General features: G+C 36.6%; 1 protein-coding gene across 2 annotated transcripts; it reads left to right on the top strand.

Moving 5' to 3' along the window:
- Positions 1–1,337: 1,337 nt before the first annotated feature.
- opn3 (opsin 3) lies at positions 1,338–11,940 on the top strand. 2 transcript variants are annotated; one of them, XM_079635305.1, is made up of 4 exons: positions 1,338–2,150; positions 4,786–5,105; positions 9,539–9,790; positions 10,593–11,940. In XM_079635305.1, exons 1-4 carry the CDS (start codon positions 1,835–1,837, stop codon positions 10,857–10,859), a joined length of 1,155 nt encoding a protein of 384 aa, XP_079491431.1. In that variant the 5' UTR covers positions 1,338–1,834; the 3' UTR covers positions 10,860–11,940. The 2 variants fall into 2 exon arrangements, with proteins under 2 accessions (XP_079491431.1, XP_079491432.1); XM_079635306.1 differs by having other exon boundaries at positions 1,455–1,675; positions 10,593–11,619.
- Positions 11,941–12,140: the final 200 nt, after the last annotated feature.

The following is a 12,140-nucleotide window of genomic DNA, read 5'->3' as shown; positions in this document are numbered from 1 at the left end:
AAACCCATATTTAATTATATGCAAAAATTTCCCTAAAATAATGCACAAATAATTTTGTCATTTTAAAATTCTAACCTAACCAAGTTTAGTGTATTCTTCCCAGTCTAACTCCTATATATATATACATTTTATTTTTGATCAGGTAAATGCAGCCTTGGTGAGCATAAGAGTTATCTTTATATATAGGCTATTCTAACATTCTAAGGTGATGATCTGAATAAATTATTTTAAATAAACAAAAATTGTGCAGCTCTGTGTGTCCCTGACTGAAACCCACTGGCCTCCATTTTGCCTGGATGAGGTGAGTGTGATGTGATGTTAACAGCTGACAGTGAATCATCTGAACCAACCTTCACGGCTAAGCTGCAGGGGCATCGTTAATTATGATGATGCTCCCCATCACCTGTGCTTGCATTTGCATGTTTGTAATTATGGGAGCAAAAGCATTAGCCTCTATGGCTGTCTGAGGCTGCTTAAAGGTACAATATGTAATAAAAAATGTTTTAATAAAATATCCAAAAATCACTTGCACAGTGTGATATATGTCCTGCAGTTGTGTACTTACAATATGCCAAAAGTTCCCAAAGATTTTTAATCAATTTTAACCAATTTTAAATAATTGCGTAGTGCCTAACGTCTAGCTGCACGCTGTTGTTGTTTCATTCAAACATTATGGACCATGGCAAGCAGACTTTGGGAAAAAAGGAGAACTAATTTGAGGATCAATATCAGCGTGGCGTTTTCGAGACGCCGAGAGCTTCACGTCCGTGACAAACTTCGACTTGACAGGGACGCGCTCTTGCATGTAGGCTACTTTATTAGACAGGTGAGCAAATGTACACAAAACTAATCAATGTTATTTAGTTCAACTAGATGAAATGTTAGAATATGATCTGTATGTTATTCTAATGCTGATCTAGCTTACTGAGTCTCATATAGCCAATAAACTAACACAATAACATTATAACTTTCAACACACTCAAATGCAGTTTAGTGTGATTGTAGAGCAAGTGAAACAGCGCTGCGTTTCCTCACAAGTTTAATTCTTCAAATAAACTGACCTGTGGCTGTGTGAGTATTAATACAGCACTTGCGGGTAGTTCAATAGAATTATCGTCCTTATGGGAGAAAAAGCATTAGCCTCTATGTCTATGGCTGTCTGAGGCTGCTTATAACACAGCTAACGTCAGGTCTTTTACATCATATGTAATCTTAATAATTCCATATATATGCATAACTTCACGATTAGAAAAGCAGATTAAACGCTCTTACTGTTTTAATAACAGCACATTGTTTAACATTAGCCTAACATTTCAACAGACTGATTAGTCTTCTTTATTAGTCATACATTGTCAAAACAGCGTAAGCCGTAATACGACCTGATTCATGTTCAGTTCAGAAATGATGTCCTAACAGTGCATTAATACAGCACATTATCGTCACTATCAGCTATTTTTCTCTCAGCACATTAGGTTGATCATCATCGCCGTTCTTGTCATAAGTTTTCAAAACAGCGGAGTAGATATGCGGAACATCACCCTTACTGTGATTAGTGTTCACAACAGCGCACTACACACTGAACATCACAGCGCTCACTCAGCAGTGACAGGCAATCACTGCAAACGCTGGCAGTCTCTTGTGGATCCAGGGAGAACTTTTACGCATTTCTCTGGAAGTAGGTGACATTTTTTCTGAGACGTCTTCAGCCTTACTGACACACTGAACTACAAACACTGGTCGACTGCCCTGATTCATTCTGGACGGGCTACTGGATCGGGTCACTGACCTTCATGCGTTTCACAGTGACCATGCTGGAAATTCACTTAGAAAAGAAATGAATTCTTTCAATGAAACATCGAACCTGGAGAACTATAACTATATTTTCGCCGATGAGACTTATCAACTCCTGACGTTCACCATCGGATCTATCGGTGTCCTGGGCTTCTGTAATAACATCATCGTCATTATTCTCTACTGCAGATTCAAGAGACTGCGAACTCCGACTAATTTGTTAATATTGAATATAAGTGTCAGCGATCTGCTGGTGTCCCTCACTGGAGTTAATTTCACATTCGTCTCGTGCGTGAAGAGAGGATGGGTCTTTAATTCTGCCACATGTGTTTGGGATGGATTCAGCAACAGTTTATTCGGTCAGTTTTCTGTCTTTAGTTCCTCATGTATCGACAGATTTGCCTGAATAAGCATTATAGGCTACTTCGAATTTGATTTTTTAAGAAAGTAATTCTTAGTAAATTAAAAAAATGGAAAGTAAATTCCGTTTTTTTTTTTTTTTTTTTTTTTTTTTTGCAGTTATGTAATAGCCTATAAACGTTATAGAAAGCACATATCAGATGTTAAATAAGCAAAAGCAAATCATTTAAAATCCTCTTGAACAAAGGGTAGGCTACCTGCGTAGGTTTATTACGGAAACCAAGAGGTTTTAAAAGAGCAAAAATTAGCCTCGTCTACTAACGCACACCACATTTAGCAATTTGTGTGGGATGCTATTTATTTACCACAACTGCCAGGCATTAAGTAAACTGTAAGTAAGCTGTGATTCTTTGTATCTTTATATTATTTCAGCTTTGTGAATGTCTAGACTTTTTGAATGGACGTACGAAAATTTCTCACGCGATTAAAGTCTGCAGCAGCGCGCGCAGCGAGACTGACAGGATCAGCTACCTCGCGACAAATTATCTTAATAACTTCTAAAAAGCTATGAGAACAAGACAACACATTGGATTAATATCATAACCTATATGTGTATGTTACCTTTAAGTATGGAAGTAGCCTATGGAATCGCTGGTAATCATATGGAGAAGTGAAATAACACACTGCATTGATAACTTGACATAGAATGAACATTAAATGACTTTGGATAACATAGCTGAAAACATTTGGTCTTGTAAGAATTTGATGAGAAATTTTCACATTGAGGTCTTTTGGTAAGATCTTAATCAGATGACAGTTTGAGATATTGTTTAGATATCCTTTTCAACTTTAGAAGAGGCGTGAGATTGTAGGGTCTTTTTCTTTGGATAAAAATCTTCTCTTTTTTTTTAAAGGAGCAGGAAACTTAATTCTCTGCCATTTTGGCTTTTCTACACCAAATGATCTCTGATCATCATCTGACTCATTTGATGCAATCTTGTTCAAGTTATTAAGGGATTTTTGGCAGCATGACTCAAATTAAAGGAAATATGGTAGGCCTATGGCTAACTTAATTATATCAGATATTGCCACAGCTTCATGGTCATAAGAACATTTATGCTTCATTAGGGCTATTTGATATTGTTTACAACGGAAAGCAAAGATGCAGCTCTAAGCGTTCGTAAACAACTGTGACACATTTATGAAAATTAAAGTCCATCTGCTGCAGGGAAAGATAAAGTCGAATAGAGTCAGATAATGGCACTTTAATGGACCAGAAATAACCGGTAGAATATCAACAACGCATCTGTGAGAGGATATGCTTTGAGAAGAGCTTTGTAATCTCATTTCTGAAAGATAGATGGTCATTTTATGCACCTGCGCCCCCAAGGTCACACCTGGTGTAATTCTAAAGACTATCATCTCTCATGATTGCTTCTGTACTGCCTCATTTGACGCATTTAGATGCGAAATCGGCTTCCTTTTATGCTTCTACATTTTTTTTTACAGACATTTTGAGTCTATGACCTCAGTTTTTGCCCCCCTTGAGAATTGACTAATTTAAATAAAAACTGTTTTGAAGAGATGTGGCTCACTGTGTAATCCTGCATTATATTCCACATCAAAATTACCAAGCACAGTTCTATTTGATGTATAAAGAGGTCTGTGTGAATACTTCTGACAGCTGAGGAAAAATGCGAGTGCTGCCTCCCCACCGGCCTGCCTCTGTCACTGAGGACTGTGGATGTCTGGGTAATTGGGGGAAAGTCTCTTGGCAGAGTAGACTCTGTCTGTGTATACTGCCACTCTGAGATACAGTTGTTTACTTCGAAAAATGAAATGATAGCAATTACTACGATCCATCATCTGTTGAATTTAGGACTGTATCCTGCATGGGAGCTTCATTTCTGTAAAAGAGAACATTGTTTAGCATTTATATTTATTTGTATAACACTTTTCACAATATATATTGTTTCAAAGCAAATTTACAGAAAATCATGATTTTAATAGCTCAATGTTTTCATAGTTGCAGCTGGGCGATAATATAGTTTACATTTACATTTGAATCTCACAAAATCTGTCAAGAACATGTCCAGATCATTTCACCCAAAAAATCAAAAGAAAAGAAAAAATATCTATCTATCTATCTATCTATCTATCTATCTATCTATCTCTGTCCGTCTGTCTGTCTATCTATCTATCTATCTATCTATCTATCTATCTATCTATCTATCTATCTATCTATCTATCTATCTATCTATCTATCTATCTATCTCTGTCCGTCTGTCTATCTCTGTCTGTCTGTCTGTCTGTCTGTCTGTCTGTCTGTCTGTCTCTCTATCTATCTATCTATCTATCTATCTATCTATCTATCTATCTATCTATCTATCTATCTATCTCTGTCCGTCTGTCTATCTGTCTGTCTCTCTATCTATCTCTATCTGTCTGTCTGTCTGTCTGTCTCCATCTATCTATCTATCTCCATCTATCTATCTATCTATCTATCTATCTATCTATCTATCTATCTATCTATCTATCTATCTATCTATCTATCTATCTATCTCTGTCTGTCTGTCTGTCTCTGTCTGTCTATCTAGGTCAGCTGTCTCTTTATCTCTCTTTTCGTCCTTTAAGGTATCGTCTCCATCATGACTCTCTCCGGCCTGGCGTATGAGCGCTACATCCGTGTGGTTCATGCCAAGGTCGTTGACTTCCCCTGGGCCTGGAGGGCCATCACACACATCTGGCTGTACTCTTTGGCCTGGACTGGAGCTCCTCTCCTGGGATGGAACCGCTACACGCTGGAAGTCCATCAGTTAGGCTGCTCTCTTGACTGGGCGTCTAAAGATCCCAATGATGCTTCCTTCATTCTCTTCTTCCTCCTCGGATGCTTCTTTGTCCCTGTGGGTGTCATGGCCTACTGTTATGGAAACATCTTGTATACAGTGAAAATGGTAAGGCAAACACTTTCCTTTAATTATGTGTGCCACAGACTGAAAAAAATAAACCTAAAATACATTAAATACATACATTTATTCCAACAAAATGTAATTTTATGGGTTAAATCAAGTTAAAACAAAAACAGCTCTTTACGGTTACAATTGGAGGTTACCACTTTTTACAGTGGTTACTTTGTTTTCTCATTTATTGACTGACAGCTCTCCTGTCCCCATGTTGACAGAAATCGGATTAAAGGGATAGTTCACCCAAAAATGAAAATTAACCCATGATTTACTCACCCTGAAGCCATCCGGTGTACATGACATTCTCCTTTCAGACGAATACAATCAGAGTTATATTAAAAAATGTCCTGGCTCTTCAGTTGATAATGGGAGTGAATGGCTGTATGTCTTTGAAAGTCCATCAAAGCGAATGTATTCACGATTAAAGTGCTCCACGTGTCTTCGGGGGTTAATAGACTACCGTACGCATCGACTTGCGCCAAAAGAGTAACCCTTGAACTTGATGCACAACTTAATGACGGGAATTGACGCTTTTCGCAGTTCAAACCAAGGGGGTAATCCAGCATCCGGAAAGCGTACCTTATGAGGGCATCCATTGGCTAACACGCCCACACCTGCTGTTAGCATTCCATTGACTCCCATTCATTTTGGCGTCACTTTGTCAGCGAATAACTTTCCATCTGAGGCGTTTAAAGACTCGTCGATGCATACGGCCGTCTGCCGGAAGCTAGTTATTTTAGTTGATTGAAGTATTAAATATTTTTCTTACATGAACGCATTGCTTCACTTCAGAAGGCCTTTATGAAGTTAAGATGCAGAATTTATTTCTTCTTCTGCGTCCTATTGTTCTGAAATCCAGCATGCCAGCACAGCTGAAATGTTTGCTTGAGCCTAAGGCTTATTCATTTCACTTTTGGCGTGAAAAGGCCTTTACATTTGCCAAAATAGAACTTTTGCTCTTTTATTTTAAATTAAAAAACAAACAAGCAAGCCCAGTCTCATAATGCAAAAAAAATAAAAAAAATAATGCAAAAGTAACGTAGCGCATTAAATTCCAAAAATAATTAAATTACACAAATTTAGTTACTTTTTTACCTTTATATATATATATATATATAGGCACAAACAAAACTGTCTTTTAAAGCATCACATGACCTGTGATTTGCATGTCACCTGAGTTTCTTTCTTTCTGTTTTTAACCTTCATCATTCTCTCTTGTTCTTTTATAAACACACTGTCAAGCTGTTGTGATTTAGCAGTGTATGGGGCCAACACATTCTGTATGAGGGGCTATTTCAAACAATAAGCAGAGACGGTGATTGTGAACATAAATAGCTTTTCATCAGCGCAGCTCCTGTGCGTCAGATTTGATCAGGTGTGCCGCCCAGGTGGGGGAGGGCAGGACTGCTGTAAAATGATCTACAAATGATTGTGTGCTTACTGAAGCGTTTTGAAATACTGTCTCTTATCGCAGCTTTATGTACAGAGACAGCCACAAGTAAGCCATAGGTTGATTCCCATGAAAGCATTCAAAACAGCAACACTGGCTGAAGTTTTTGGTGGAATTATCTGTTGTTCCGATCAATGGCAGACTGCATAAATTCATATTTATATATGTGATGGTGTGGATCAATATGTGAGATGCAGCAGTCGATCAGAAAGTGTAAAACTGCTGAATCGATTAAACAAACCACAACAACCACAAAGTGATGATGAGCAGCCGACTGTGTACCAGCACAACACAAGACTGCATGTGGATGTAATCCAAGAATTGTATTGATTTGAGACAGATAAAAAGCATGGATTGAAAGGAACAGCTCAGTTGTGAAGTGGCATCAGTTCATGCATACACACTAAATGTGAATATAAAGTCCAACACCACTGAGATGAAGAAAAGCCAGTGAGACATAAACAAAAATCTGGCATTACCTTTAATCATTTAGATGACTTCATCACAATTTTGGAAGCTTCATGAGGATACTACTAAAAGTTCAACTCTTAAGGCACAATACCAGACGAGACCCCTTGAAAATACATAAACACATTTACAGTGTTGGTATTCTTGCTCCGAAATTCACCCTAGAACGCACAGCGGGGGTTTCTTAATCATCCAGGCTTTTCATTCACTATTTCATCTTCTCTCTGTTGGCAGAGGGAGGGTTTACAAAGTGCTCTGAGTTTTTTTTTTTTCTTCTCTTAACTGTACCTTTAGTGTCCTTGACTTTAGAGGATCATGCATGATGCCTCTGTGTTTTTTACAGAACAGCTCCGCACGTCTTGATTATTCTGTTCTGTATGAGTAAACATGGTTAAGTGTACCAACAAATCCTTGAATAAATTAATCAAGGAATCAATAAATGCGTTAATGAATCAGTGAACCAATAAGCATATGAATGAATCAGGGAATCAATAAATGCATGAATGAATCAGGGAATCAATTTATGCATGAATGAAGTAGTAAACTGATTCACTCATGAATGAATAAAATGGGTAGACATTCAAATTGAGAGATTACTTAGAGTTGTATACATGTTTTTATATTTACAACACGGTTTAAAACATTTATTCCACCAAAGGGCCATTTATTATGAAGTTTTATGAAAGCTGTTTAAAATGGTAAAACTTGACCAGTCAAAAGACTAAAGTACACAATCCCTTTTAACCTTAATCTTGATGTTAATGAACCAAAAATGCACACTCCTTACCCAAATAATGAATAAATGAAGGTGTTATACGTGCCTTGTCAGCAGCATGACTATACTGGCTTTGGAAAAGCATCTTCAGTTTGACTAAATTATTTCAGGAGCAAACTTTGATCAGCTGTTCACTGAACTCCATTGCGCACCCAAGCGGTGACCCAGTTCTGTTTCAGTTACACAATGGCAGGAGCTCTGAGAGATGCTCGGTCAAACTCAGCAGATTTTATTGCTGTTCTTGCAGCTGTGTGACGATAATAAATGCAAATTGTATGTTTAATTAAAGAAGCAAAAGCAAGTTTCATAGGACATTATGTTTCTGAGCATTTGACCTCTGTCTAAAGCCAATCAGCTTGGCAATATATATCTTCATCACCATGAACACTCTTTAAAAGTATTGCATTACTTATTACTAATTACTTTCTAACTCCCATATCAACCTCGACCAGTTTAATGATACAAGGATAGAAATTAAACAGCTAATAATAAAAAATATATATATACATATATAAATATATATATATATATATATAAAATTGCATAAATTATTTTACAAATGGGTGGATGTATGATCCAGATTGCATGTATTATGTGTATTGAAAATGACTGTAAATCAGTTGTTCTTATGATGTTTGTAAATCTGGCCTATTCTATTCCTTCTTTATCTTTTCTGTCCTCTAGAATAGTTTTTTTTAACAAATCTGTTTAAAACATTTAAGATAGCAACTTTTACTATGGTTTTAAATTAATGTTTGTTTATTTTTAATGGTGTTGTGATGTAAAATTTGCCAGAATATCATTACGTTTGCTTGTCCATTTGTATCCTTCTTACCTTACCCTATAAAAACGATAAAAGGAAATTCTATCTTGAATTTTTTCTGAGAATCATATTTTTCAATAATTTAGAAAATCATTTATAACTTGTCACTTCAGAATTACTGTTCCCAATACTGATGTATTTACCATCACGCCAAGAATATGAAAGAACATTAAAGTTTTTTTGCAGATTTTTTTTTTTTTTGCATCATGGTAAGTGTCATATCAAACTGGGCTGATATAGTATCTGATCATTAAAGGTAGGGTAGGTAGGATTTATATAAAAACTTTTTACCAAATTTGATTAAACTTTCTATATATATCAATGCATAATTAAAATGTAAGTACTCTGATAAAAAGAGTATAAAAATCGAGTGACTCTAGACCGTTTAATCTTCATTAAACACAGCTCATTATTTCCATTCGGGACGAATCACAGGATTGGCTTGCGCGACTGTCACTCTCCGTCGCCATGACTACCGCCGTTATTACTGGCTCTGCCCACGTGCGCGCAGTCGCGCACCCGTTTTTAGGTGGGAGTGAATGGAATTAATGAGCTGTGTTTAATGAAGATTAAACGGTCTAGAGTCACTCGATTTTTATACTCTTTTTATCAGAGTACTTACATTTTAATTATGCATTGGTATATAAAGACAGTTTAAACAAATTTGAATAAAAGTTTTTTTTAGACAATTCTGACCTACCCTACCTTTAAATGAATAAACAAATATTGTTTAAATAATTTATTCATTTATGTTAGCTAATCCAAGGCTCTCCAAACAGTGAAGATGTCACTACCAACACACAATATAACCTGGTCTTTTTTTCTAGGACGTGTGACGTGTTTTACCAAATGAAACCGATTCATGGAGACCACAGCATGACAAAATGTCCTCTGTTCTCTTCCTGTAGCTGCGCTCTATCCAGGATCTGCAGACGGTTCAGACCATTAAGATTCTGCGATATGAGAAGAAAGTGGCGGTGATGTTCCTGATGATGATTTCTTGTTTCCTGGTGTGTTGGACACCCTATGCTGTGGTCTCCATGCTGGAGGCCTTTGGCAGGAAGAGTATCGTCTCCCCCACGGTAGCCATCATTCCCTCTCTCTTCGCCAAATCCAGCACTGCCTACAACCCCGTCATCTACGCCTTCATGAGCAGAAAGGTCAGCAGGGGTCACTCAGCTCTCATGGAGAACCTTTGAGATTTTCAATTAAATAACTATGATAATAAATAGTAATATAAATAAAAAATAAAAGAACAATTTCTTAGATTACTAGATTCAGTAAAATTGTACCTGTATTTTTCCATCATTTTTGGGCCATAATGATTTTTTAAATTGTATAAAATGTTAGTAAGTTGTACCGTAAATTGTGGCATGAAAATCTTCACATCTTTAAAATTATTAAGTTGTTTGTAAAGGAAGTTATCAAATACAGAAATAAAAAATTATTTAATATTTTTTTGTATTTTCATTTATAAAAATAAGGAATTACTCAGACAGGATCTTGTACAAAAAGTAAAACTGAATTCATAAAGTTGTCAGGATAATATGCACTGTAAAAAAAAAATTTTTCTTCAAAATTGTCAAATAAAACAGATTATTCGAGTACATTTTACAAGAAAATACCATTTCAGTCTTTCTACTTCCAGATTTCATATTTAATTATTAAAATTTAATTATTGTGTTACTCGATAATTTCTTATGAAATTTACTAGCAATTTTTTATTCATTTTTTTCAGTGCATTTACCATGTTGTTCAATTTAGTTTATCTATCTATCTATCTATCTATCTATCTATCATCTATCTATCTATCTATCTATCTATAGATAGATAGATCTATCTATCTATCTATCTATCTATCTATCTATCTATCTATCTATCTATCTATCTATCTATCGTGTACTGTATGTCATTTTGTGCAGTGCATCTTGATGAATGTATTTCCTCTTTCTGATTGGTCAGTTTCGCAGGTGCATGTTACAGATGCTTTGTTCTCGCCTGGCCAGTCTGCCGCACACCATTAAGGACCGCCCCCTGTCCCGCATCGAACATCCTGTACGTCCCATTGTGATGTCGCATAGCCGCGCTGACCGGCCCAAAAAGAGAGTGACCTTCAACTCTTCCTCCATCGTATTCATCATCGCTAGCAATGACACTCGTCCTCTGGACATCACCACCAAATACAATGATGAACCAGACATCAATGCAATTCAAGTTCGACCCCTTTGACATTTGCCGTGGTAACATTAAAAGAATGGCATTGAAGTTCATTAATATCACACTAAATCAAAATTTATAATATGCAGAAGATACAGCAACATCTCTTTTTATTAACATGGAAACAAGGATTCCTTTATGCAGCAGTAATGCAACATAAATGGACTTTTGTGTTTCAATCAGGACTTGTGCGAGTTATGTCAATTATAACTGCTGTAAGTATTTTATGAAAATGACTTTCGATCAATTATACCTTTTCCATCTCTTTTGACACTGAAACTTCCACCTTCACCCAGTTCCGTGGGATGATGAGATATCCAGCAGCTTAGATCACACAGTCCGTGAGTAGAATAAATTAGTGAGTGTCCTTCGATAGATTAGGAACAGTGTTCATGCAAGGACTCTCCTGGAGGACAGCATGCTACTCATCCAGACAGTCATTCAGATCCACAGCGCCCCCTGGAGGAAACCAACTTTCTGTCCTTTATGAAACTAAGGCAAGCATCATCACTATTTCTACTGCTTCATTTTTAGATTAGGGTTTTGAACAAACCCTTAATTATTAAACTTTGGTGAGTTTACCTCAAATTGCTTCTTGAGAAGAGGTGTGTTTTTCCTTTTATATACTTAAAGGGTTTGATATCCAAAAAGATTATCCCATGATTTACTCACCCTCAAGCCATCCATCACAAAAGTATGTACAAAATGAATGTATTGTATTGGCTCCGGGGGGTTAATTAAGGCCTTCTGAAGCGAAGCAATGGGTGTTTGTAAAAATAATAATAATAAAAAAATAAAAAACATCAATATGTGTATAATAACTGGCTTCCGGTAACGGCCGTACACGAGGCTAGTTCCGGCGGAAGAGACCCGGGCCGTTTCTCAATACCAAGTACGCAAACTTCGGACTTGCGTCCTTGGTAGTTCAGACTTGCCAAGTTCGACTTAGGAGAACGAACTCCCGAGGACGAGAGGACGCAAGTCCGGTTATTCTGCAAATGGGACAGCGGTGTTCTTGATCGCGTCACTCAGCACGCTCTGGCTACTCCGGTTTTATGTATATTTTAGGCAACAATAAAACGAAATATGGTATAAAACAACACTCTGCCTCTTTTCATTTAAAAAAAAATCTTAAACACATTAAATGGCCACACAAATGTGGTTCAGGCAATGTGTACATTGATTATCTTCATTGCATAACAACACGAAATAAAACGCAACCCTGCTTCTTTTTGCTTTCATTTTCAAAATATTAAACATTATTGAACATTAAAACTGACATTTAAAAAACAG

The sequence above is a fragment of the Phoxinus phoxinus genome (assembly GCF_949152265.1).
Source record: "Phoxinus phoxinus genome assembly, chromosome: 14".
NCBI classification, from domain to species: Eukaryota; Metazoa; Chordata; class Actinopteri; order Cypriniformes; family Leuciscidae; genus Phoxinus; species Phoxinus phoxinus.
This window is presented reverse-complemented; position numbering and strand designations above follow the sequence as displayed.

Excerpts from the sequence above, each read along its gene's own strand:
- opn3 (XM_079635305.1), top strand. The coding sequence starts at position 1,835 with ATGAATTCTTTCAATGAAACATCGAACCTGGAGAACTATAACTATATT. Across the intron at positions 5,106-9,538 it reads TCTTGTATACAGTGAAAATG|CTGCGCTCTATCCAGGATCT; the intron begins GTAAGGCAAACA and ends CTCTTCCTGTAG. Across the intron at positions 9,791-10,592 it reads ACGCCTTCATGAGCAGAAAG|TTTCGCAGGTGCATGTTACA; the intron begins GTCAGCAGGGGT and ends CTGATTGGTCAG.